Below are 27,896 nucleotides of genomic sequence, written 5' to 3'. Positions count from 1 at the left end.
AAGGTGGCTGGTGAGACGGGGGGGGGCATGGCAGAACGGCTCCTTGCATGACTGAAACACCTCAGGGCGCAGAGTGAAACCCCCTGGCCAAGGAACATCCTTCTGAAGGGAAGGTAGAAACATGGGTAGAAGGCAAACGAACAGCCCTTCCAGAGGGATGAGCTGATTCCCAGCAGCCGGCACACTCTTAAACTCAAATCCCGGCATCCTGGCTCTGGCACACCATGCAATAGGCTTCCTGCAGCTCAGCAGGCAGAAATGTTTCCACTTGTGATGAGGCATTCAGGGTAAATGTGGTGAAATCCCTGAGCCTGTGGGAGACATGTTTAAAAATACATGTCAAATGCACTGGAGAGGGCAGGTGGGAGATGCCACCCTGACTTTGTCCAGCTCGGGGTCCCCATGGCAGCTGCTGTGGAGGGGGGCAGGGAGGCTTTCGTGGCCTTTGCACCAGCATGGCCCCACCATTGGGGCCACAAGCCCTCCCTGGAGGAGGGAGCGTGCTCTGGGCAGAGGGAGTCATGCTGCCAGGCCTGCGCTGAGCTCGCTGGCAGCTGCAGGCTGGGGTGGGCCGGGCGGGCGAGGAGCACGGGCCCCAGGACAGGGGCTGTGCAGTCCCTGTGCACAGCAGGGGCCTCCGTCTGCACAGGGCTGTCACCCCCAGCACGGTGAGGGCAGGAGCAAGCCCTGGCCTTGGCCTTGGCCTCGGCCGGCCCCGCAGGCATGGCGAGGGCTGGCCAGGGCCCGTGGTGGCGGGCGCAGAAGTGGGAACAGCATAGGCAGCACAGGGGGCTGCTGCCAGCCAGCAGCGAGGCTATGAAGCAGCTGCTGTGATCCCAGCAGGGCGAGATGAAGCATGAGGCTTGGCCCAGGGGTGGGAGTGGGAGCAAAGTCTGAACCCAGCCGAGGTGGGAGGAAGGCAGGACAGCACAGGCCTGGCCCTGCTTCATGTTCTCTTGCTGCATTTTCCTCCACACTGGTGCCCCGAGGTGTGGGCAAGACGGGTCACACCTCTGCCAGCTTCTGTCCAGCTCTGGCAGCTACATGGCTTGGTCATCTGGCATTTGAGTGTGTTGTCTGATGTCCAGCCCTCAATGCGTGGCAACTTCTCCTGCTACTGAGAATGGCACTCCTCAGGACGCAGAGCTGGATTCAGTCACAAGCTCAGTTATACCCTGGAAGAGGTCCAAGGGGAAAGGACCTGAAGTCTAAAACAACATCCCTTCCACTGCACCCTTGATGCCCCAAGAGCAGAGGAGGAGTGAAGGTGCCAAGGCCCCATGTCAGAGCCTCCTCTGGTCTCTTCTCCCCACCTGAGCAGCCCAGCACCCAAGCTGAGGGGAAGGAGAGCAATCCAGATGCAAAGGTACCCACTTCTAACCAGAGCACAACAGACTACTCCATGGAATTCAAATCTATTCTCTCTTCATTTAAAATTCTTGCCCCAAGTCGCAGAGCAGAAAAGGTACCATGTTGTGTGGGAGAAGATCACAGTGACTAAATTTGGCAGAACGGCTTCTGGCAGGAACAAAAAGTCTCAGGGTCAGAAGTATCCACCAGCCAGAGCACTTCTTTCTGAAAGGGAGACAGAAACAAGGCACAGAAAACCAACAGCCCTTCCAGAGGGAAGACCCAATTTCCTGCAACCTGAGCGCTCTTAAGCAGAGACCCTGGCATCCTAGTCCTGACATGCCCAAATGGACAGTTCCTCCATCTCAGCAATCAGACGTGATTCCACTTCTCATTAGCGTAAATGTGTGGGTGGCAATGCCAGTCCTGAAAGTTAATTGGTGAGGAAGTTTTCAAAAGATATGTGCTGAAGGTAGCATATGCATGTAGGCAGCACAGAGTTTCACAAAGTACAGACAGGTATTAAAAGATCATAAAACAGGTGAGCATCATAACTGAATATTTTGCATATAATCTGTTTGATCAAGGGCTGATGCAAATGTATTTGCCATGCCTTTCCTTTGCACTTGAGCAAACAAAGTTTGGGGGAAAAAAGAAAATGCAAACCCAGTTCTTCTCTGAGTCAGGGGTGTGCAAAGGCATGAAAGATATTGGGGTTGTATGGGTGCAGCTGTGAACAGGGTTTAACATCATAAATATAAAGGACCTGTTAGATCAGGCTGTTCAAAGCTGTGTGTTTCTTGCACGTTACTTGTCATTTAAATATTTGTTGAAAAAAGCCTGTATCTTCGGCCAAGCATGAACCTGTGCTTTAGAATAAGCCTTGAGCTCCCCACCCAGGACTGCCCACTTGTGAAAAACGGGATGCTTTCCTATGGGGTACAAAGGGAAAAAGGGAGGGTCAAAGCAGTGCCCTGTTCCAGGGTAGGAGAGAATCTGAAAATTTTCCTTCCCTTGAGCCTGCAAACGTTTACAGGTTTCAGTAGCATGATATTTGCTCTTAACAATATGATCATCTTGTCCAGTGATGAACAGTAAATTTGCCTCGACTTTCTCCAGTGGGATCAGGCTTTGGTGGCCAGGGACTTGGAAGGGGTCATTAAGGATGTCAGAATAATCAAGAATATTGTATTGATTGACCTTGACACGCTTTTCATCAAAGGGCAGAGTGGGGATGATTTTATCCTTGTAACAGAGAGGAATAACTGTAACGGCCACTGAACCATTGATGGAAGCAACGGCTGCGATATTCTTCAGGAAGGCGGCCATGGCGAGACACAGTTCTCCTCCTTTGGAGTATCCGAGCAAGCCAAGCCTTGGTCCCTTTACCTGGTGAAGAGGAGGAAATCCCCATCATTACTGAGCTGGAAAGCATGACAGCTAAATATTACTGGAGGGGACACTGTATAATGCTGAGCGTTTGCACGACACTGTAAAGGAGAGGATGGCAAGGATCATTTTTCTGCTGGATGAGTTGTAGACACTTCCCACAGACAAACTGCTCGCTGGGATAATAGGGAATAACAGAGATAAAGTGAGGGGCATTTTGGAGAAGAGGCCGCTCCTTGGAGCGCAGAGGACAGCCAGGGTGCTCCTACCTGTGGGTGCCGCAGCATATAGTTCACCGCCTCTTCAAAATATTCCAGGTGGAGTTTAGATGGGTCCTGGGGCAGATCCTCATACCGGTAATATGCCAGGGCCAATGTGGCAAAGCCGTGGTTGGCCAGGAGGCTGGCTCTATGTTCAAAAAGACCTCCTCCAAGTCCATGTATGTCAATGACTCCTGGAAAAGGTGCTTCTCCTGGAGCAGACAAGACCAAGAGCAGTATTGCCTGCAATGAGTCCTCTTAATGTTTCCCCAGTTTAGAATGCATCAAACCAGATACACAACAGGAACTGTAGAAGAGCATTTCTGGGGGAAGAGACGTGATCAGTTGCTCAGCTGTGCTATGTCAGCAGCTGAAAATACGCCAGGGTGTGTTGCAGATGAAGAAAGGATCAGCAAAAACACCCGCTGGGTAAGATGCAAATCTTTATGCGCTGGGAACTGGCAGTATTTCAGCATTGTGTTTAGGGCCAACTGATAGACAATTTGGTGAAGGTGACTTGTCCCAGGTTCTCCTCTTCCCATAAGCAGCTGACAAAGACCACTTAGCCTGGCACCTTTAAGATCTTCAAGGTAGCGTGGCTTAATAGATGCAGTACTGTTAAAATAGCAACCTATATGTGTTTGTGATTGTATTGTAGCTGTTGAACATTTGGGACCTAAGGAAGAATGATAGGTGGGATTGCCCCAGCCAGCACTTCATGTCTTCAGCAATGACATCTCTGACTGTGATTGATATCAAATTCTGCATAGAACAGCACTGGTGGCTCTGGGGGTGATTGGAAGAGCATTGCCCAGATCTTCCCTTCTTGCCCCAAGATCCTCTTTCCCTGATCCTGCAGAAAGCCCAGTTCATGTGCTGTGCTCTCGGTGCCAGGGGAGGAGGAAATCATGGGCCCCAAAGACCTCAGGCTCAGAGGGAAAGGGCTCTTCATGTTGCAGTCCTGCAGCCTGAAGGGTTTGGTGGCTGCAGGGCCCAGAGGAGCTTCACGGTCTCCAGGCCAGAGAAGGTGCCCCGGCCACATTGGGAAGTGGGTGAGGCCCAGCTCCTCTTGGCTTCAGGAGAGCTGCCAGCCTGGGAAAGGTCATCCCTCCCACCCTTCAGGATTGCCCTCGGTGTGTGCCCTCCTGCCATGGGCTCTGGCCCTGGAAAGTGGAGGCCTGCACCTTCTCAAATAGGCTGCAGGTGGTAGATGGGAACTTGCTGCCAGGAGTTGAGGAGGAGGGAGAGTGCACAGTTCTGCTCGCTGTCTCCGGGTTGGGCTGCGGAGAGCGCAGCCATCCGAAGGAGTGCTGTGCTCTTCCTTCTGCTGCTGTGAGAAGGGGGTAGCTGCCTGTGCACACAGGCGACAGCAGCTCCACTGCCTCTCCAAGGACCGTGATCATTCACAGCATGGCTGTGTGCCCTGGAGGCCAGGAGTGCAGTTGACTGTGGGCTGTGGATTGGTTGAGTGCAGGAGGGCTGTGTGGTCTTACGCTGAAGAGGCACAGAAAAGGACACACCGCTGAATCAGGCTCTGGGGGTATTCAAGGGAGTTGGGACAGTATGATAGCAGAAGTACTTTCCTTGGGGCTCTCCACCTTTCTATGACCTTAGGTGAATTGCTGAGTGGTGTCCAACCCCAACATCCTCTGAATCAGAAAGTGTAGGGATGACTGTGCAGAGAGCACTCCCAGGAATGGAAAATCGTTAGTGGGACATCTCAGTGCAAGACAATTAGAGCAGAGTGAAACACATCTACAGCTGCATAAGAGAAACACTGACTACAGCTCAAGCTTATAGTCTTGCTAAGCTGAAGACTGGTTGTGGTGGCTGGATGAGAGTAAACTCCTTCTTCTGCATGCCTGGGAAGCCCTTCAAAGTGCCAGCAGCTCTGGTAAGGGCCTAACATTTTAAAACTCACATCATGCAAAGGAAGCAGGTCTGGGGACATGGAGGAAATGAGCCAGCATTTGACTTACTGTAATCAGCTCAAGTCAGGGTGAGCAGGAAAGTTTGGAGACAAAACGTGTGTAAGTGTGTGCAAGTGGCTTCTTTCATCTCCTGGTCAGCAGGCAGGGGTAGAGGTGAGGCAGGGGAGGAGCCCTGGCCAAGTGGGATCCCGAGCACGTGAAAACAGCCATCTCTGCACCCTGGCAAGGAAGTGTCTGTTGAGCTGCCCAGCACATACTGCAGCTTGGAGGGGTCTTGGGCAAGTCTTACACCACAGCACAGAGTAGAAATCCTTTCCAGGAGCAACGCAATGTTTGTCTTTTCCTGCTGGAAAGTTGTTTTCCCTGCAAATGTTCTGAAAATGCCCCTCCACCTCCTCCTTTGCACAGACCAATGTTCGTGGACCATATACCCCAACATATGGTTCTGAACATAGCGAACTGTGGTTGACATATGAACTATTGCTGTGTCAGGGTAAGAGGGAAGATCTCCCAAACCCTCCCAGTGATGAGAACTACTTAGTTTTTCACATGGGGATGGCTCTGGACTTTGGGCCAGGCTCAGGGCTGCATGGCAGGCCTGGCACAGAGGGCTGAGAGGTCTCCACCACCCTCTCTCTAGCTGCTTGGCCTCAGAGGCCCTCCAGGCGCATGCATTTTCTCTTGCTGTGTATTTCTCCATGTTTTTAACCTCAAGCTCTGGGCATTAAGAGTTACTTCTCTGCCAGTTACTTCTGTGGCCCTGCCCTGGGACCTGTACAGCCAGATAGATTGGGAATAGCGGTCATGCTGGTTGGTGAAGCAAGAGGGAGGGAGGAAAGGGCAGGCAAATTCACAGACTTCTTTTGATGGAGGTCAGGAAAGAGCTGGAGCTTGCACTGACAAAACATGCTACTTCCAGAAAAAGCAGCAGGGCCATGGCCACTACTCACCAGGAGGCAGGAAAAGCGTCGCTCGGATCCTCCCCTCTCGCACCGGGACTCTCTGCACCCCATCCCGCAGGAACACCCGCTCGTGCTGGGCCTGGGCCAGGAGCTGCCCGGGTGGAGGCTCTTGACCCTCAAACACCTCCAGGAGCAGGCGCAGCGGCGTCTGCATGTCCTGCTTCATGAAATACCAGAAGGGCTTCTGGGGCTGCAGGGCCCAGAGCAGCCCCATGGGCTCCAGGCCGGAGAAACTGCCCCCTGGCAGCGCGGGGCAGCGGGCCAGGTCCAGCTCCCCGTTGTCCTCCGCCTGGTACCGGGCGCAGGCCTCGAAGAGCTCGCCTGTCTCGTCCTGCAAGGATGTCCGCAGCGTGACCTGCTGCCGCGGGCTGAGGCCCTGCACCGTGATGGCCACCGGCTCGTCAAAGAGGCTGCGGGCGGCGGGCAAGAAGCGGACGGCGGGGGCCATGGAGGACAGGCAGCGGGCAGCTGCCGCCCCGGGGGTCCGCACGGGGCTGCAGCGCAGGGAGCCGGGGCCGGGCCGGGAGAGCTGCCTCTGCCAGCACCGGGCACCCATGCGGCGCAGGAGGTGGGCAGCGACCCGCCACATGGCCCCACCACCACTTGCCTTCCCAGCGGCTGCACTCAAGCTGGGGCTTCTCCTACAAATGCTGCTTCCCACACACACATGAGGGGAAGGGACTCGTGGACAGGTGATAAGGGGGCCCACGCTGTGCCAGGGAGACGTCAGAGGCTGCCTGGCAGCTCGTAGCCATAGCTGCAGCCCCGTCAGAGATTGCAGCAGGGCAGGCTAAGCACAGCAAATCCTTTGGTATCGCAGGAGCATCTCCGAAGGGCAGCAGCTCTGCCCAAGTCCTGGTGGCCCACGGCTGCACAGGCTGTATCTCGTCACCCCGTCAGATAAGCTGTGGCAAACTTCCCAAAGGCAAGTGCAAACACATGACCGGGTCTTAGAAACAATCTCCCTTCAGGCCTGCTGGTTATTTTCCTTACAAGAATGGTGCACCTGCAGCCCTCCTCCCCATCCCCAGGCTTATCTCACAGTTGCTGCCTTTCCTCTCCCAAACTCAGCCAAGTTGCAGGCTCCCTATGGAAAAGGAGATCCCTTTACTGCCCTCAGGGAATTGGCACCCCAGTCTGGGAGTGCTTTAGCAGCTTCCTCAGGCTGCCTCCTGGACTGATGCTCCTGGAGAGCCCAGTCCTGTGACGGGATCCTGAACGCAGCAGGACATCATCACTGAGGAGCTTATGCTGTGCTGAGGGCTGGCCAGGTCCCGTGGTGGTGGGCGCAGAAGTGGGAACAGCATAGGCAGCACAGGGGGCTGCTGCCAGCCAGCAGCGAGGCTACGCAGCAGCTGCTGCAAGCCCGGCAGGGCAAGACGGAGCATCAGGCTCAGCCTGGGGTGGGAGTGGGAGCAAAGTCTGAACCCAGACAAGGTGGGAGGAAGGCAGGACAGCACAGGCCTGGCCTTGCTTCGTGTCCTCTTGCTGCATTTTCCTCCACACTGGTGCCCCAAGGTGTGGGTAAGACGGGTCACACCTCTGCCAGCCTCCGTCCAGCTCTGGCAGCGTCACGGCTGTGCCAATTGGGAATGACAGTTATGCTGGTGGGGAGTGGGAAGGAAGGAGAGACAGGGACTTTCACTGACTCCTCTTTACCGAGGTTAGGAAATGTCTGGATCTTCTTCCGACAACATCATTTCTCCTAGGAGAAACAGGAGAAAAGTGTTGCATTTTCCCAGCCAACATGGGAACTGAAATTTTTAAGCAACTGGAGCCCTCACCTTGGCTTATCAAGTGGTGTGTAGTTCCTGGCCACCATGCTCATGTATCCTTTCGTGCTCAGTGCTGCAGGGAGAGGAGTAAAGGCCCTGACATGTTAGAAGAGACTTACTCCCACTCTCTCTTAATGTTGTTAATATGAGTATGGACAGCAGGGCCCTGTAAGGGTTAAGTGTCCTCAGAGAAAAATTAAATCTCTGCCATTCCAGGAATAATTTGTGCAAGAGTTGAAAAACTGACACTCAGTCAGCCTTAGCCTGACCTGGACGTTGCACTCCTCAGGGAGCCACAAAGGTAGAGCTGTCTCCACAGGCTCCCTGACTCCTCCTGGGAGATGTTGGCAGAGGTGTGTCCCATGCCAAGCTCCCTGTATCTGTGCTTGTGGCTCAGAAATGAGTGGAAAGACATGAGGGAATGCTCAGCATTGTCCTCCTTTGCAGTACCCGTAGTTAAAGGTATTGGGCAGAGTCTCAGCAGTCTTCCTTTTCCTGTGGAGATTGCTCTGTCCCTCCTGAAAAGGTCAGGTGCAAAATAACTGGCAGGACACTCAGCAGCAGAAAGTCAACATCATCTGTGTAAGATGAAAATCCATCTTCATGGATTTTTAAATCCAGAAGTTCAAAACAGGCCTGGACTAAGAAACCCCTTGGAGCAAACTGCCGTATGGTGCTCATTGCTTAGTACGGCAGTAGTGAATGCATGAAGTTAGAGAGAAATCCATCCTGGCACATCCTACTGGGAGAAAAAAGGAAAAAAAAAAAAAAAAAAAACAAGCAAGAGAACAACTTAATTAGGTAAAGATCAAGTTCCTGTGAGAAAAAATATAGGGCAACGGCCAGACTTCCGTCAGATCTGTGCAACCCTTGGATCACCTTGCAGTATTGCCGAGGAAGGGCACACCACACTGTCACATGGCCAGCCCATTTCTTTCGAACTAACTAGAGTGTATAATCTGGTGATTTTGCTGGCTGATGCCTTTATAGTGCCCAAAATTACAGTCCCGCAATCCTCCCCTCCTCCTGGGGCCTGGCTTGAGCTCTGTGTCTGGCTCACACTTGTACACTGGGACCGTGCTGTCAATCCCACTGGCAGAGCTTAGCTGGATGGTGTGGAGATGATTGAGAAGTGAGCTGGAGGACATTAAAGACAAGGAAGATCTGGCATGAGGAGAACCTTAGTAAAGGGCACCATCCTGGCTTCCAGTGGGGAGAGTGATCTGAGTAGGCATCATTATAAGCTAAGAGAAATGGGCAAAGAAAGGCTTGTGTTTGATGAGTATTAGAGAGCTCAGCCATATGAATATTAGAGAGCTCAGTCCCACAGAGGGACCCCGGGACGACCTGGATTGTTCTCCTGCTCTGCCCTCACCATTGGGGTGTCTTGACATCTGATTTAGCAAAGACCTCGGGCCGCTGGACAGAACCAGGGATGCGAAAACACCCTTCTCTCCCTGCCTGGCATATGTGAGTCTGTTTGCGTTACTAAGGTAGGGCCTCTACCACCTTCTGCAGCTCTAAAGCTTGCTTTTTTAATACTTAGATCTGGTTCATATCTTCATCCTTTTGTACCACAGGTGGCACAATTGTTCGTTCACACCTTTATGTCACTCAGCACTCTTTTTGATAACAGCTGCTTCTATAATCATATTTATTCTGGAAGGACATCTTCCAATTTTATATCTGTTCAATCTTGGTATCACCTGTGGCTTCTGGATCAGTTTTGCCTTATTTTTACCCCACCTTCTAAATTTAAGCAACTTAAAGAAGAGAATGGGTCTTGCATTGCATAAATTTTGAAGGATGTTGCTAAAATATCATAAATAACAAAGGTTAGGTTATGCTTTTAAAATAACGATAGTAAGTCTGGTCATTTAAACACAGTTATTGTCTCCTTATTGCAGCTTTAAAAACAGACAAATATATCTGATTAATCATTTTTAACTCTACTGACCTATATATCACTTTTTAAAGAAGATGTTTTTGCTGTTGTGTCAGCTACATAACACAAATTCCCTCTTGTGAGAGACTATGGCCTAAGGTTTAATTAAGATTTGATATAATACAGTATGTATAGCGATGATGACAGTGAAACTGAGGATCACAAGGATCACACTGCATGCCCAAGACCAGGCACCCTGCAAGCCTGTTTATGACATATGCTATGCCTCATTAAAAATTCAATTAATGTAGAAAATGTTGAGTAAGCCTTGAGTGTAGCTGTATAAAAGATTTTAAAAGACTGCTACAAAGTGAAGTCTGAATAAATAAATAAAAAACATACTGATATTCAAAGGGAGAGCATTATTAAGAAACAAAAGCCCAGGCAGATATGCTGTAGGAGGAACAGAGGACATTGTGCCCCACAAGTTGCCAGGCAACGTCTGTAAACAAGGTGGGGACAACCACTGGAACACCAAAGGAGTAAATTCTTACTCTGGAATTAAACGCATCTTGTGCCTGTTAAAACAAGATTGGGATTGCAGGAGCCACACCGAAAAGGTAACTGGTAAATCTGCCCTAATTCACAGTTGACTTTATTTTTTATATATACATAATTGCATGCACACACACATACACACCTACTTATGTAGATATAAATACAGATTTTATTACCGGTTTCATAAGAGCTTCCACAAGATTTCAGTGAAATCTGACAGGATTGGAGCGAACAGTAAGTGCTAATAATGGGCAGATAGAGTATCACATGGGGCACCAGGAGTTGCAGTGTATTAGTAGTTCATTGACTGACACATTTCAGGGTGTCTGACTCAAAGTAAGTGAACAAAGTGAAGAAACATCATCACCACTTTTTGGTTCAAGTGTGTTATATACAATGGATTTGAAGGCCTATGTATGTCTCACAAAATCACCTTTCTAAATAGAAATCTCAGCAGCAACACCAGTGGATACTAACAGCTAGTTCCTCCCAGCCTGCACAGGTTGTTGCTGATTGTCTTTTTCTTTCTCATTACCCTTGTTCCATTCTTCATTTTCTCTTTAGCCTTTTTTTTAATCATTACTAGAAATTTAGACTTTAGCTCCGCAAAGCATTAGACATAGGTTAAAGTCCCATTTCAATGGGCATTGAAAGGTATTTGAAAATAGGCACCTTCATAGACAGTTAATTGTTCCATGCTATCAGCACTATTTACTGACTGTTGTCAGTCTTGCTACAGTTGTTGTATTCTTATGCAAAGTGATGTCTTGACCAATCTTGAAATATGACTTTGAAAAATAGAAATGGAATGTCCAAATTTAAAAATACAGAAACTGCTGATAGCTCCCTTTTCTCTTTCTGAAGGAATGGGACTGATCTTCCTTGTCATGCTCACTGATCCATAGGATTTCAGTCTCACAGAATAAAGCAGCAGCAACAGCACTGAGATTGCTTCATCATTGGTGGCAGAATGAAGACATCAGCCTTTCGCAGCAATCGTCACTCAGTTGCTGAGGACCGCGGTGTGTTGGCTGAGTGCTTGCATGTCCACAGAGGCCCAGCTGTGGCCTTGCAGAGCACAAACACCACCATGCCCTTTCAAGACTTCAGCCACTCTGAGAAGCATCAACTGTATTACCTGAAAAAGCACCTCAGGCAGATAGTTGAGGGCCTGAGTTTCTCCAAGGATCTACTGGAGCAACAAGGACCGTCCTATAAGGAGTACAACTTCAAACACCTCTATGATCCTTCTGATATCATTCAAAATTCAAAAAGTGAAAAGCCCATTGCTATGAACTTCAAGCGCTCAGTCAGACTCCACCCTCAGAAGCAACCACTTTTCCCTATGAAAAATAATGGACTTTCTCCTAAGCTCAGGCAGGAAGACAGCCTGGGGGGCTCCAAACTAGAAACCTTGCCGAGAAAGTTATCTCTGCCACCTGTTCCTTCTTGTAAGACTCCAGGTGTGCAGGCAGTCCTGGCAAAGCCCTGTGAGAGGTTATCTGGCTCCCTGACAAGAGGAAGACAGGAAAAGCAGATCTCTGAGAAGAACATCCCAGGATCAGAGAATATGACTTGCGGAGTGGAGAAAACAGGACTGGAGAAACTGAACAGGACAGCACCTGTGGATCAGCAGAGGGCCAGGAGTGGCTCAGTTCAGTGTAACCCCCTTGACTTTGAAAAACAGAGGTTTCCCTGGAACACAATCAGGGATGAGCTTTCTTCTGACAAAGATGTGAAAATATTGGATAATATTCAGGGCAGAGAAAATGACATGGAAATCTTATCCCAGACGCAAGCTGAGAAGACTCCTGGGACAGTCCTCCCCGTCTCCTGCAGGTATGGAGGAGACTTCTTATTTCGTAGTGTCTGCCCCGTGGCTGTTCTTCACTACTACTGCTTGTGTTTAGGCATACCATGGTGCATCATCTGTATTTCTGCACTGAGAAGCATGGAGGCTTTATGTTCTTGAGACAGGGATGGCCTTTCACTCTGGTAGCATGATGAGGTGTGTGAACAAGAAGCCACTTTGTGCCATGGTTTTTCCACCTTTGTGCCCACTGAGGACTTCATTTATAATAGGTCTCCTAAAGATCTCTTATATTTTTACTGTCTCCAGAATGACTGTCACAGTCTGCATAGATATGGCCTTTTATTGTCTGTTTGAGCATCTCTGAAAATTATAATCTGTGCATGAAAGACAAATGTATCCCTCCATCCTCTCTAGGTACTATGCACTTGTATTAAAATATGTTCTGGTATTTTCACACCATCCCTGATAAACATTTTTCTAAACATCATGTTTTCTAATTTCTTATTGATGGCATCTGAATCCTCTCCCACTTCTTTGTTCCTTTTTTGAAGCAGGACCCCAAAGTCTCACATAGCTCCCCAGAATAGGCCTCACCAGTCATTCACGAATCCATTACAGAAAGAGATTTGCCTTTCTGGCAGCCAGCCTCATGCCATTGACCGGATTACTGTGTGGGTTATCAGGAGTGGTGAGGTCCACGATGTGAATGTAGCATGTGATGAGAGGCACAGAGGAAGTGCCCCTGTGGCAGATAATGTATGATCACTTAGAGGAGCAGAGTTGTCTCACATATAGCACAGACTGCAATAGAAGTGTGTTCTTCCACTACTCCCCTTTCATCCCAGTGGTTCCCAAGCCTATAGTGGTGTCATGTTTCTTTTTTAGTGGGCTGCCTGCTTATTACCCAAGAGTGCTGTCAACTGATGACCCTGCCGATACAAATGTTACAGCTGATGACACAGAAAGAAGGTGTCTGAACCCAGAATCTTCTGTGCAGAGACATTTGATCGCCCGTCTCGGGAAATACACCTACACCCCCAAGAATGCTTTTGAGCGGGAGCTTTACTTTGGTAAGGTAAACATGACCTGGCACAAGCTCTTATATCTTGTTTAATGAGTGAGTCGAGAAGAATGAGGTCTAGCACTTAACCAGAGCAACAGCTGCTTCAAAACAAGCACTGGGCACTGTAAAACATGGACAATGGGTCAAAGTTTCATCCAAAAGGACCAGCGGGGGAGTGGACTACCTGTTGCTCTTGAGCACCGTGAAGCTCTCAGGTGATCCCTGTGTGGCTCCTATGCCAGAGCTATGCTGTAAGACGAGCAGTAGAGTTGTGCTACCTGAGTAGTTGCTAGTGAATCCTTACGTCTGGGTGAAGGCGACAGGTATCACGTGCCTCAGCTGCAAAAAGGATTTTCGCATACAGCCTATAAATCAAGAAGTTCGGCCTTGCCTGGGCCAGTGGCTCAGACCTGTGCAAGGTGCTTGATAGGCCATTGCAATTTAAGCCCATTTCAAAAGTCAGCGACCAGTTTGGCAGTGGCTTGGGAATTGGTTCTACACAAAGTTTATTCTTCCGCCCAAGAGGCTGTAGCGTGCCCTGGGCTCTATTAAGCCTTAGTTGCTAGTTTCAGTCCATATGCAAAATACAGAGATGATTTGAAATTGGAGACTTTGTCCCCATTCCTAGGTGATATTTTTGCAGATGGCATGGAGCAACGTCCCTTGATTTGACATGACTGGTAGACCCCTTTTCTCTCCATGAGCCCAGAGCTCTGGAGTTCATGTCTCCTCTCTGCTCAGGGTCAGTGACACATTTTATACCAGCTGAAGGTTGCACCCCTTTTGCTGGGATTTTGGATAGTCCAGGATAGTAAGTGCTGGGAAATTACAGAAGAACATAGGCCTCAATTGAGTATTCAATAAGATTTCAGTTGAGTATTCAATAAGTATTCAATAAGGTAAGTTTTTAATTGGCTAGCTGTTGTGGAGCTACCTACAACAAATATTTTGAATTATTGAAAAATACATGGAGACTGAAGGAGGAACTTCTTAGAGAGACTCTCCTTATTTCATCAGACTGCTGTCTGAAAGTGTCTGTGGATCATGACTTCAGGTAATAAGATCACAGAGGCAGAAAGAGAATAGAGGAAATGATTGCTCGGTTTCCTCTGTGTATTTACTGACTATAGCTGCCAGCATGTTATGAACAAAGAAAATCATTTAGAAGCAGCTAAATGTGACTATAAAGGCAAAATATTGACAGGAGGGCCTGAGGTCAGTTTTAACTAGCCTTTTGGTGAGACATTTTCAGCTGGAATTCCAGGCAAATTTGCAAGGTGCATTTCCTGAGGTGGGCCCCACAGCTTCACAGATCCGCTCTCCTTTCACGTTGACTCCTGCAAACCTCTTCACCACCCTTAAGTCATTTTGGAAGCCCCTTCCTGATGCAACCGCTTCAGTGCATTCACAGCTATTCAGAGCAAACAGTGGATGCATCCCTCTTTTGATATGTGCTGATAGACTTTGCAGACCAGAGACCTCTTTTACAGGGAAGCTCTTCAGGTAGCATCTGTTCCTTTGTGTATGCAGGGACTGCAAAGATTGTCCATCAGGTGGATGAAGGGATGAAGGACTATTTCATCCTGGAGAACCATGATCAATACTACAAACATCTCCAGCAGCCTTTCCCAAGACAACCTGAGTGCTGGGGTTGCAAGCCGCAGAGGAGGGCAGGTAAGAGCCCATAGCTCAGTTTGTATGATTTGGAGAACTTCCAAACCTTGCATCTCAGTAACTGCCTGCTTGACTCTGAAATGGGGTTGTCCTTGGGACATCACTCCTATTCTCTGTTTCTGGCTTCCCCTGCTGTAAAAAGGTGAGTCTTCTCAAGAGCTACTTGAGAGAGCAATATGGTGACTGCTGTGGTGTGTCATTTGAAGTACCACAGAAATTACTATGAGTACAAAAGAGACCAGGTACATCTAGTTGGTTGAAGAAGTCAATGGGAGATATACAGATAGACAGGGCTGCGCAAAGCCTACGTGCTCACCTCCATGTGCATACACCCGCACATACACCAACACACTAATACACACACGTTCTCTTCTAGCGGTAGCACAGGGAAGGATTACAGCCTGGATCTATCATGAAACAGACCTGGCTTTGGCTCTCACTCATCCTGAAATTCTTGTTAAATGAGGAGAAGTGAACACCTGCCTCTCACTTGAGCTCAAGCTATGATGTTTTGCTGAGCTAAGATTGGTCAGTACAAGAAGTGATCTACAGCTTACAGTTTTCTGCTCCCAACTTCCTGTACCTTCTCTGATCATACCAAGGAAGGCATTCTCAAGGGAGAAGTCCCAATTTTTCTGCCTCATTTGCAGGGAAATACACTGCTGTTGCTACTTTGGACTGATGCTGGAGGTGCTTGGGATGTACATGACAGCAACCCTTTGAGATGTCTTTTTACTCTGACTCTTTCAGGTTACAGATAATGTAAGCTACTATTAAACTCTTTTAACAAACTCTTTTTGAGCAGCGCGGAGATCCAAGAAGGAAGACTTGCGATGGATTGCTCTCCCCACTTTAACTCCTTATTTTGTGCAAAATGACAAGGAATCACCTCCTACAAAGGCCAAGGAGGTACAAAAGGAGTCCAAGGGGTCTAATAAAGAAGTGCCTTGGGAAATACAAGCCCTCAGGGCTACGCTGGAGCAGTGGAAGGATGCATGGAACCTGCGTGAGTAGATTGTTTTATTAAACCTACTTGGTCCATAATGAGCTCAAATAGTTACTAGTTGCTCAATGATCCTTGTGTAAAGAATTGACAATGATGTCAGGCCTGTTCTCAAAAACACTGTTCTATTCCTAGGTTTTTATGAACAAGTAGTTGCTGTGATCCTAAGAGATTCATGGTGTTCACCATGAATCTTCTACCAGTGCAGATGTCTCCTCTCTTGGAAATCTTTAACCACTTTGATGAGTTCGAGTGACCCATAGATGGGTTTTCCCCACGTCCCTTACTAAGGCAAAGAGGGGCAAATGCAATCCTGACATGGATGCAGAGGCCTGGAGGAGAGATGCATTTATCCCTACGCTAAGGAGAGATTGTATGGTGGGGGTGGACATGTTCCCCCAAGTCTAAATGTTCTGCCTGTGGCTGCTCTCCACTGCATGGCACAGCCTGGGCATGACTCAGATTTCCAGTGCAGCACTGTGGTTTACCTGAGGAGATAAAGAGAAGCTGAGCTCCTATGTAGGGCACATAAAGATGCTATCCCTGGGGCAGGGAAACAGAAAACAAGGGCAACTGTGGGAATGATGAAAGTCTGCTTTGCATTTCTGGTGAATTCATTCCAGGGAGGTCCTCCAGATGAAGGAAGTCTAGGGAAGCCATGCTGGTTATCCAAACACATTTTCCTCTCTGATGCCAGATCCCCAGTGGCGAAATATGACAAAAGAAGGTTTAACGAGGTCTCTCACAAGTGTACACAACATCAGTAGAATCAAGGCTATCATAGCCTGTGCGTCTGCTGCAGTTGAACAACATGGACGGAAAACCAAGCCTCAGAAGCTCAGTGAGAGAAGCTCCTGCTTGCAGGCTGCTGATCTGCATGTGGGTATGGGAAATTTTAACTGTTATGAAATGTTATCCATGTGTGAAAACAAGGGCAATTTCATGATACCTCATTATCAGCATCATTGCTCTATAAAAGTGTCAATACCCAAAAAGGGTACTTTTAGACCCAGTATTATAAAAAGCCATTTCATAAATAAACACTCCAATCTTAGGCAGTTCAGAAACAAAGGGAATCAAGTGAACTTAATTTCCACCCACCTCCTACTTGATCTTATATACACTGCTGGAGAGTGGGAGACCATGAGAGCTATGACTGTGTTAACGTAGTACAAATGGCTTTCTTTTATAAGTTTTGCAAAAGATGTCTTGTGTGCTCTTGACTGAGCTACATCAAGTTTTCCTTGCTAACCTCTGTCTGTAAAATAAGTATAAACATCATTTTTTACCTTGCCATGGGTTGCAAATCAAAATTTACTTGTACTTGATGAAATACGGAGATCTTCAGTGCTGGTGGACATTACAGATGGACAAAGTATGGCTTTTGCAAACATATTTGTAGCATTATTATGTGTTCCATACTCCATTATTATTATCATGAATTCAAGCATACCATTTAGCAACTGCATGGAAAATATGTTGCTATTTTTATACAGGGAAAAAAGCATGGGGCAGATACATTGCTTTCTTATTCAGATATTTCTTCAGCTGCAGTAACAGATAGTGCTGGGAAGCCCTCAGTAACCCAGGATGTGCTTGCGGAACTACAGCCCTTACTTAGAGAGACTCTGCAGGACAAGAATGCCCACGTGAGAATGGCATCTGCACTGTGTCACTACGTTATTGGGAAAAGGAATGAGGAGGCACAATCGATCGTGAAGGATGCTCTGGCACATGGTAAAAGGGCTCTATGGCAGCTTCCCTGTCATGTTTACTTTTCTTCCAGCTCTTCAGCTAGGTCAGACTCACCATTTTGGGATTACAGTCTGTGTCCTGGAAAGGCTATATATGTAGCCCTGGTAGAACCAACCATTGCCAGCCCTGCTGGAGCCAGTCACAAGCAGAGAAGGTCACTGGAAAATTCATGTGGATAACCTTTCACAGAGCTAGGTGTGCTGCTTCTAGGTGTTTCCAACTCTTCCAGCTCTGCCAAGATGGGTAGTGAAATGGATGTTTTCTGTAAAACAGCATTGTAGTGTGGGATGTCACAATGGGCATTTCACCAAATTCAAATACAGTTTTGATAGGCTGAGTTTCTATCAGTTCAGCCACGCAGCTATCAGTCTTCCTGTTCTTGCTGTTTGCCCCTCTGAATGCAAAGGAAACATTTAGGGTATAGACTTCTATATTATATTATCTCCTGCTAGATTTCAGCAGGATTGCAGCAAGTATCCAGAATTCAGTCAAAGCACTCCTGCCACCACCACTCTTTCTTGCCTGGATTAAGACTTGACTCCTCTTTTGAGGTAGCAGACACTCCAGGCAAAATCCAAAGTCTTTCAGATCTTACATCCTAGCTGTATCCATTTCCTAGTTTAAGAGGCAAAATTTATTTTCAAAGCTGTCAGATCCTGTTCTATAAAGAAAGATAAACAAACATAATCCATCTTCACCAACTTGTAACTCGAAAGGTATCTGAAGCTCTCCAGTGAGAGGCTCCATTTTCCCATATGCCTCAGGGACCTACCTCCTTTGGGAACATCTCACACTTGATCCATCAGTTTTGAGGGTCACTGTTTAATTCCAGAAGATATTTCGATCACAAGGTGACCACGTCCATTCCCTAGTGCTCAGAGAGTGATAACTTAGGTCATGAACTGGCTGAGGGGTCTTCTGCATGCCAGGTTGCCACACCCGAATCACCACAGCACGCGACATGGCCAGCAGCTATCTCCCTCGGCAGTAACTTCCCTTCTCTGTTGCCCTGCTGACAGGCAATTCTGCAGACAGCTGGGCAGTGGCGCAATGCCTGGCTCTGGAGAGCACCATCACTGTGCCTGTAGTGACAAAGCTCCTTTCTCGGCTGTTTGAAAGAGCGATGCAGCTGCAGAGGAGCAGGCGTGCCTGCTGCTAGCCCACCTTGGTGAACGCACGGTAGGTGCAGCCCCCGGGGCAGGGAGAGGAGCAACAAGAGGGGATGGAGGCATGTGGCTTGCAGCAACCCTGCGGTCTCCTCTCCATTCCTTGAGGTCAAATTTGTGCCTGCATTTTTGTCCTGTACAAGGAGCATGTTCTGAGCTGAGCAATGAGCCGAGTGAGGGCAGGACATATTTTGCAGTGGTTTATCTCTATTGTACCCAAAGCTCTACTTCAGCTCTTGCAGGTCCTTTGAGGGCTGAAGTGACCTGTCCCTCAGTTAAACTTAAAAACAGCATGTTAAGGCAGGGGCCACAAACCATGGCTGGAAAGTCACTTGGAGGCAGCAGGCAGCTCAAGTGTTGCCCCCAGCCGCCTCTCCAGCACAATTTGGGCACGCTGGGTTGCATGGTGGAAAAGGGGACTACACCGGGCCTCATCCTACAGCCTCAGTCCTCAGCCTTCAGGCAGGGCCAGCAAAGCAGCCAGCCTGGCCTGGCAAGGAGCGCCGGCCTCGGCTCCGCATGGGCCTCAGCTCTGCGGGACGCCACGCTGACCCCACTGTGCTCACTTCCAGCCCTTGGTGCACTTCCTGCTGACAGCCCAGCTGAACAGCCCCGCTGGACTGCCCGGGCCCGGGCTTGCTGCGCTCTCCCCGGTGCCGGCGGGCACCTCAGCCAGGTAAGCAGGGGGCCGCGGCAGCCCCCTGGGGCTCTTCTCCCTGCTGCAAGGACAGAGCCGGCAGAGCCCGTGGGGGTCCTGATGTCCCCTCCTCGGTCAAGAGCAGGCCCTCAGCGACACTGCCAGTTTGCGAAGCACAGCAGGAGATGGGTCCAGTGTGCTGTTGCCCCACCTCACCCTTTCTGAAACCCCTGCTAAAGACAAGCAATCCCAAGTATTTCTGTTGCTGCATATCGCAGGGCTTGCAGATGTGGGATTTCCCTCTCCACCCCTCACACCAGCAAAACTCCTGAGGGTGGAGGAGCACTGCCCCCCCCCCCCCCCCCACACACACAGCTGACACCGCAGCAGATTGGGGTTTGCAGCAGGCAAAGTGTATCTCTGCCCCCAAATGAAAAAGTCAGGCTTTTCCCCTGATCTCTTTCCACACAAATGTCTTTCAGGCAAGGTGCTATCAGGCTGCAGGGCCAAGGCAGTACTGCCCCGCACTGGGGAGAAGCACCTACCTCTCTCCTAGCAACCTGGCATCAGCACGCCTTGTCAACTTTTTGATTTTCCCCATACATTGGCTAGGGTTGCTATACAATTACCATTGCTTCTCAAATTAAGTTTATTTATAAAACATCTCACCTGCTCTGCTGTCTGTTAAATATGATTGGCACCTGCTTTTTGGAGGACTTTTCTAGGTTAGCTTACTTGGGGGGGGAGATGTGTCTCTAACTACTCTACCTAACAGCCAAATCTCAGTAAATAGAGTGTAATCGACGGCCCTCTCTCCTGAGAACAAAACTAAGTGCCCAGGCTTTTTGCTAGATAAACTTAATCAGCAGTTTCTATGTATCCATCAAGGCAAATGAGAGTGTAAGCAAAAGCCAAGTTCTGTAGGAGTTGAGTGTAGATAAAAGATAAAGATAAAACCCCAGCGGTACCTGGCAGGTTGCTGGTGGGAGCCTTTATCTTCCGAGGACCACTGCAGGACATCTTATTACAACTGAGTTGCACACATTGCTCAGCACTTGCCTCCTGATGCTGTGAGTGAAGCTGGTGAAACTCCCCCAACTTGAATGAGAGTTGCACTCTTGACTTTAGCAGCAGCAGAGCTAAAGCTAGAGTTACTTGAAAACCTTTTGAAAATCCTTTCCTGAAGTGGGCCAAAGCTTACTGCCGATTAATGCTGCAGCATTCCCATCTTACCATCTCATATAGGACCTAATGAACAAGCTTTCCCAGCTAATGTGGAAGGACTGGAACATAAGAGTATGCCAGGCAGCTACTCTGGCACTGGGGCACATGAAGCTTGCAAAAGAAATCCATGATCAGCTCAGGTAAGCATTAACCAGTATGGCAACATCCCCCTTTCAAAAGAGAGATCAGTTCATCACTAGGTCTGAGATCTTCAAGAACCTTCAGGCGTCTCATCATTTTTCTCAGTGGAAATCAGTATCTTTGAGCCTCTAAGCTGAGGCTCTTGGGAACTACAAGAGATGTATGAGCACATAGATACATATGCATATGGGTAAATATTGGTACATATAAAAATGCACATTGTGTATGGGCACTATATAGTATACATTGTGCATATACACAAGCACTGCCTTTGCTACCATAGTACACACAGTATATAGGTCATGTGTGCATAAACACCATATAATTTAGAAGTACGAGACATTCTGTGATCCCAGTCTGTGTTAGCCACCCAGTTTTCAAGGTTATATGTTATTCGGGTGCTTTTAGCTACACCAATATGTGTTGTAAGGGCCCAATTTGCACGGACTTTTGCAGCAAAACAGTAACTGCCTGACTGTGTAAACCAGGAGATTTATGCTAGGAGGTCATTGACATGGGGTTCAGGCTATACTGTGATCTAGAACGTGTAGGAATATGAAGCGTGTTCGCTTTCCGCTCCAACAGATAAGTGGGGAAATAAGGCAAGCAATAGGGTTCATCAATAACGCTTTCAGCTCAGGAAAACAAAACATTCAGGAGGAGACTTCATGCACCTAGGAGAAATCTTGAAGTCAAATAAGTCACAGACTAACTTCAGAAAAAATGAGAATTTACTAAAATTTACACCATGTGCTTCTGAGTATTTCCTGCTTTCATTGACTTTTAACTTACGAAAAGATATGGGGCCAGTGACCTACAAAGGAATGTGCAACAGGAGAGGTGACAATATAAAGCCATGAGTCTAAAAGGTTTCGACTGAGATCTGGATAATTCTTATGTGCCGGGTAGAGCATGAGTCCTGTAAATCAGTCCCAGCAACCCATTGCTAAGACCTGCTTTCTGCTCTCGGGGTGAAGCTGACCGCTGGAAACTGCCAAACAAAGGTGCAAGCTCTCTCTTTGATTAGGCAGCTGCAGTACATGACAGCCAAGTTATTTCCAGGCTTTCTGCAGTGCTTCTCCAGTGACTTCGTTGCAGTATGGAAGGAAGCCTGTCTTACAGCAGGAGCACTTGGGATTAAAGAGGAGCATGTGAGTAGTCAAAAAAAGCTCAACACAGCTCCTGAATGCAAAAAAAGAAAAAAGTTCTTTTATTAATGATAACTGAGTTCATTCCTGGGACTGCTGATACTAGAGTTAAATGACTGTGTCTTGCAAATGCTTCTTGCTAGAAAAGATTAAAACAAAAAATTTGTTTCCCAAGTGCTGGGGTGTCTGCATAGAAGTCAACAAAAATTGGTTCAAGGATCAGGAAACCAGGTTGTCTGTGTTAAAAACTGTCCTCCCCATGCTCCTAGGTCCTCACCAGAATTCAAAACAGTTCTCTGGGAAGCTTGGAAAGGCTGGGCAGTCTTTTAGAATCCTACTTTTACAGGCAGGTTCATCCTTCCCTCCGCATTTCAGACTAAAAACCGCTCTGTGCACAGCAGAAAGTTGTAAATCTCACCATAAATCAAACACAAGAACATTTGGGAATGTCAGTGATAGAAAGGGAATAGCGAAGCACAGAAGCAAACAATACTATAGCTGGAGGACCACAGAGGCTTGGGATGGAGTGAGGGAGCCTTCTAGAGGCTAAACTCACAGGGCTGTACTGCTTCCAATCTCTCAGGATTTAAGTCCTCTATGCTCTATCAAAATAAATACTTTGTAGCATTTTCTGTTTCCTTTCTTCATATCACTATCCAAATTTCAAGATGCCCCCTCTCAATTGCTTCCATAACCTTTCATCATGCCCCATGAAAACTCACATCAGCTTTCCAATTCCTGTGCTGCACAGCAAGTCTGCAAAGCTGGAGCTTGGCTTTCTCTTGAAATGCCCAGCTGCATAATGGCCACTTCCTGCCCTATGCACAGCTCCACTTACTGTTTGTCTGGCCTTTTTTCCCCCCACTTGTATCACTGCTTGTCAGCTCTTCAGGACAGAAGTTTGTCCATCACTTAGCGGGAACTTGTGGAGTACCATGTGCACATCTCACCCTACGCAAAGCACTGCGACAATATGCACTAACAGCTGTACCTTCTATTGCAGGTCCTTCGGTGTCTCTATGAGATGATGCAGTACGATCCTCATTGGATAATCAAGGTTTTTGCCATCAGAGGTACTGCAGAACTCATTAACAACCCAGGTCCTTGGAAGGCAATTTCAGCCTATCCTCAAGACTTCATCTTTTTTTCATTGATTTCTGAACATTTTAAGATTTCAAAATCTGAAAGTGTCATGCCAGGCATGAGAGACATGCAGACAGTAAATCAAGCAGCATCAGTCATACTGTGGCAATGGCAGAGTGCTGATACGGTACATGGATTTAAATCTTTGTCATAGCCTATGATCCTACAAACACTAGTTTTAAGTTTAAATATAACTATTTTTGTGTAGGAGTTGTGTTGGGATTTTCACCACTTTTATACAGAAGCAAGAATCTTCTGCTGCCCTTTTGTCAGCAGCTGCCAATAGCCAATATTTTTGCTGCTTACTGCGTTCTTTTGCTTTCAGCATCTCTGTGCTGCCACACTGTTCAAGCCTAGCTGATAAACTTCATCAGAAAAACACTTGTTGATGAATTTTTACTATAGCTGGAACCAGAGCATGATATCCCAAAACATTAAAATCCAGGAAAAGGGATCATTTCTATGAGTACTTTTATGTTTTCAGAATCAGCTTCTAAGTGCCAATGCCTGGGATAAAATGCACAGACAACCCCTACAGTCTCCTAAAAATCCCATGAGCATGTTTTGAAGCTGACAGCTTCCTAATCCCGAAGGACAGTTACTAGAAGGAGGCACCTTCTCTCAGTACTTGCCTGTTAGATAACCATTTTATAAGCCAGACTATCCAATGCTGACCCAACATGAAGGGTCACTTCTGCGAGAGAAGAGAGGGAAATCTCTCTATTGTGCAACTCACCATCCAAATCCCTCCTGTAACATGGCCTTGCTAGAAAAGTTGTAGGCATAAAATCAGGTGTAGGATTAATATGGGAAACGTGAAGATTTTCTTTCCCTAATCTTAGATTTCTACCTTCAAATCAGGTGGGAAGGGGTACCTTTGGGGATATCTTAAGGTTTCTTTCCTAGCTCCTAGCAGGGAGCAACCAAGAAGGGGCAGGAGGGAGAAGCAACCTAGGAAAAATACATACCTGTGGGGAAGCAAGGCTGTCCTCCATGGGTGGATCTCCAAAATGCAGGTTAGGAAATAGTGCAAGTCCCCTTACTGCTGATGCGGATTATACCACTCTATAGCCAGAGCAGAGGGGATAGCATAAGAATAATTACTTGGAGAGCTGTGATTCTGTGGATGAGGGACATTCTGGGCTCCAAAATCTGTCTTAGGTTCAATTAGATGCAGATACTCATCTCTTGTTACCATTTTATCGGAATACCTGTATCTAATATGTTAACTCCCACTATATTTACCTTCACAATAGCTTGTTAGGAAACTCTGCCTTAATTTGTACTCACTAACATTAGAAAGCCACAGATTTATATATGTATATTAAAAAAAAAAAAACTATGTTGCTAACAGTAGCATTTTATGTAGAGTATATTGGTGTACACATTGTAAACACACTGGGTTTCTCACAAGGCCAGGCCAGCACACTACTGGCAGAAATGACTGTAGGCTTCATAAGCAACCATGGATGTCTGTGCTTCAAGACAAAAGCATTATCAAGATCTCCCTTCTTTCATATACGTAGTGCTGTAAAATCCCAAGGAACCACTTTATTTTTGCATCTCGCTTTAGCAAGCAGACATCTTATGCTCAAGGAGCCTTTGGATGGGCAAATGCAATATCTCTGAGCCTCTGTGAACAGGGAGCTCTTTGGAAACCTAACAAGCAAGATGGACTGTAATTAATGCATTAATTAGCACCGCAGCATTCCTTCCCTCCCTCCTCTCCTTCACCCCCCCCCCCCCCAAATCTAAAAGACAACTGCTTTTCTTCCTTTTCATTGGCAGCATTGGGCCAAATAGGCCATGTGAGTCCTGAGCTGAAGCATCTTCTTCTTTGGGCTGTTCACTATGAGGAAGAGCCAGAAGTACGGAGAGAAGCCTGCTGTTGCATTGCCAGACTCTGCTTGCAGGATGAAAATGTTCAGGCTACACTATTAGAAAGATTGATTCTGGAGCCAAATGAAACGGTCAGAGAGTAAGTCATTAAACTCCACAGGAGCACATATCCAAGGCAAACTGAAGTCTTTCTCTTACTATAGCCTTATTAGTAGATACAGTACATGTATAGCGTGCACATATTCTTTCCTTCCTAAGGCTGCCTCTTTCTTGATAAACACTGAATGATAACAATAGAGTAGAGAAGGGGCGACATATAAAACTGACTCACAAAACACTTCTTGGAGCTACTGGCAAACCAAGCTCACTGGAAAGATGATCACAGGATGAGGATATGGAAGATGTCTCCACACTCCACTGTAGGAGCCCCAAGAATGCTATGGAAGAGACCAGGGGAGGAGGCAAGCGCCAGGGCTCCTCTCTCACCCCCACTGTTCCAATTTTCTCCAGCGACTTCCTAAGTTTTTAAATAGGGTGCATTAATCCTGCCTTCTCCCTTGAGCTGTATAGCCCATGGTGTCATGGTTGGAGGCCTTATGCAAGCAAGGAGAACTGGGCGAGCTCCTCTATTTTTCCATCATTTCTAAAGGAGGGCAGGACAGACGCACCCCAGTTTTGCAACTCTTAAACTGTGGTCCACAGAGCAAACGCTGATGGCCTGTGCAAAGCTAGACAGTAATGTGAGGCTGACCACAACATTTGCCCAACATTAAGTTTAAAAGACGCAAGTACTTTCTCTGGGTTGATCCATCATTGTCTCATTTGTCATAGGTATGCTTGAAGTCTGTAGGAAAAGGGGGGCAAAAAAAATCCCAGAACAAAACAAAACAAAAAAGAAACAAAAAGAGAGAAAGACTATCTATTATAAAGTTCTCACCTCAAAGCCCAGCCCCACCACTGTAATAGGGCAACTGCTGAATCTCAGCCAAGGAGAGAAGCACGAGTCTTAAATCTGCCTAAATTACATTGCTTAAATCACATTTTGAATATTAAACATTGATTCACCACCAGTGCTCCTGGCAACAGCTAACAATTTGGTCATTTGCATCTCCCTCAACTTTCCTTTTTGTTTCCCTCCCTCTTAAGCCATTTTTATATAATTCTGTTCTTCTCAAGCCAAACTCCACCCCACACCAGCATGCAGACACCAGCCTTAACTGCTCAGCTCGCATAGGGCCACTTCTTGCTCTGCTCTGGATACTTGTGTCACATGAATGAACAAGGGTGTCCACACAGCCTACAAGAGAGCTGCACCTCGGAGGGTCTGTATGGTGACACAAGCTGGAGCGCTCTCTAATCCCTCATAGGGACACTGGGACAAACTGCCATTTCCTTCAGCCCTCCTTGCAGAAGCCCTGTACAGGGACACTGTAGTACAAGGTGAAGGAAAAAAATATATATATATTACCCAGTGGATCCAGGAAGCATGTAATTTTTTCAGGATCTTTCTTCCTTTTGAAAACTTTGCTATGTGCAAATAACACATAATTGTATTTTATTACATTTATATTTAGAGAAGTGGGAAAAGCTATGAAGATCCTTAATTTTCCCCATGAGGAAGATCAAGAAATGATTAAAGAGATCAAGAAAGAGGTAAGGAGAGCATTCTGTTAAAAATTACTGGGGTTTTTTTTGGTGCAACTGCCTAGGAACTACATGAGTTTCAATCTGGTACTGTTATGCCAAGGCTTGGCCAGGTATAAGGTCACAGTATTTACCATCCAGGAGAACGTATCTATGCTTTTGAAGGTGGGAGGGGAAGTATCAGTCTGTTGGTTCCTTTCAGCAGCCTGCAGTATCCCTCTCACTACAGCTCCAAACTGCAGCAGCCGTTTTTGTTAAAATCATACTGCAGATCAGTATCCAGCTCTGGTGTTCAGTCTTGCCGTCTGAACTGCAACTACTAAAAATTCCAAGCAAAGCTCATTCCCAAGCACCACTACAGCATCCCAATTTTCGTATGTTCTAACTGCATCTGATCAATCCTATTATACACACTACAGCAGAAGCTTCACCCATTTACTCAGTTTGTTACGGTCACTTGTAGAAAGAACTAACCCCTTAAAAATGTTTCTGTCTTCCTTCCAATTTAAATCTAAGTAAAATAATGTATTTTCCTAAGCAGAAATATGTTCAGGATCCTTTTTAAAGCAGGAATCTTTTCCCAGTGAATTTTCCAGAAACCAAATTATTCATCTGTCCTTCAGGGCTGCAGTGCCATTTTCAGGATCCAAGTTACCCAGCATGATGTTGCAGGCAACCTAGAAGGATAGCTTTAGGAAGCTGCCTCACATTTATTCATCAGTGCGTTTGTTCTCTTGTCTAACAGAACAAAACTTTAAGTAATGCTCCAAATGTTTCTGACCAAATGGATGTTCTCTCGTCCATTCTCTTGTAAAGCATCAAACAGTACCTTACAGGCTCTACAGGAATAAATAAATAAATAAATAAAGAAAGAAAGAAAGAAAGAAAGAAAGAAAGAAAGAAAGAAAGTATAGGAAAACTTAAAATGCTTGTTAGTTTTCAACAGGGCATTAGGTGCATCTGATTAGGTATAAAAGAAACATAAATTGCACTCATTGTATCTCTTCTATATGCCACAGTAATTTAGCTACCTCACAGGAAGCATCATTTCTTTTTTAACAGAGGATTTCCAGGGAAGTGGGGGACATCTTCCACAAAAAAGTGTCAGCAGATTTGTCAGGTGTTTTCACATCTGAAGTTTTAAACTAACTTGCAAGTCTTCGAAGCAGTTAAATAGTCTCACCTAGGCTTCTCCTATGACACTTCAGAGTGAAACAAATGTGCTGTTACTTGCATGGCCCAAACAATAGTTTATTTGCACCAAATACAGTTTTTCAATTAAGAGAGAGGATTTACTGCCACACTCACCTGCCAATGTATTTGATCTAGATTTTCAGGTTAAGCCAAAAGGACTTGGTGACCCAGAAGCTACTGAAATTTGAAAAGGTTATGGACTGGCTGCGGCAAAAAGCCAGCCACATCTGTTGGAGCAGAGAGGACCTCAATTCTGAACGCGAAGACATCCTGGAGAGGATCACTGCTGTTTTTCAATCCACTCCTGGTAATTCTAATAATCTCTCTAATACTTCTGTTTAG

The 27,896-nt window shown here is 46.9% G+C and overlaps 2 protein-coding genes across 2 annotated transcripts; one reads left to right on the top strand and one right to left on the bottom strand.

The window, feature by feature from the left end:
* The first annotated feature begins 595 nt into the window (after positions 1–595).
* On the top strand, positions 596–27,896 carry HEATR4 (HEAT repeat containing 4). Its single transcript, XM_064512433.1, has 18 exons — positions 596–3,428; positions 10,975–11,949; positions 12,809–12,993; positions 14,517–14,660; positions 15,466–15,666; positions 15,799–15,812; positions 16,315–16,829; positions 17,004–17,038; positions 17,200–17,400; positions 18,438–18,563; positions 19,157–19,260; positions 20,467–20,585; positions 20,995–21,011; positions 21,538–21,737; positions 22,738–22,807; positions 24,666–24,855; positions 26,291–26,369; positions 27,690–27,896. Exons 2-18 carry the CDS (start codon positions 11,081–11,083, stop codon positions 27,894–27,896), a joined length of 3,276 nt encoding a protein of 1,091 aa, XP_064368503.1. The 5' UTR covers positions 596–3,428; positions 10,975–11,080.
* On the bottom strand, positions 2,134–6,440 carry LOC112980750 (acyl-coenzyme A thioesterase 5-like). Its single transcript, XM_064512566.1, is given in 3 exon segments — positions 2,134–2,739; positions 3,009–3,211; positions 5,881–6,440. Coding segments are annotated over 3 exon segments (1,269 nt in total). The 5' UTR covers positions 6,341–6,440.

This window comes from Dromaius novaehollandiae, chromosome 5 (genome assembly GCF_036370855.1).
Source record: "Dromaius novaehollandiae isolate bDroNov1 chromosome 5, bDroNov1.hap1, whole genome shotgun sequence".
Classification (NCBI taxonomy): Eukaryota; Metazoa; Chordata; class Aves; order Casuariiformes; family Dromaiidae; genus Dromaius; species Dromaius novaehollandiae.
Note: the sequence above shows the minus strand (reverse complement) of the source record. Positions and strands in the feature narration are given on the sequence as shown.

Bases quoted from the DNA above. Each gene is read 5' to 3' on its own strand.
- HEATR4 (XM_064512433.1), top strand. From the start codon at position 11,081: ATGAAGACATCAGCCTTTCGCAGCAATCGTCACTCAGTTGCTGAGGAC. The intron at 17,039-17,199 runs GTATGGCTTTTG...TTTCTTATTCAG, and splicing joins GGACATTACAGATGGACAAA to ATATTTCTTCAGCTGCAGTA. The intron at 18,564-19,156 runs GTGCCTGCTGCT...GCTCACTTCCAG, and splicing joins GCAGCTGCAGAGGAGCAGGC to CCCTTGGTGCACTTCCTGCT.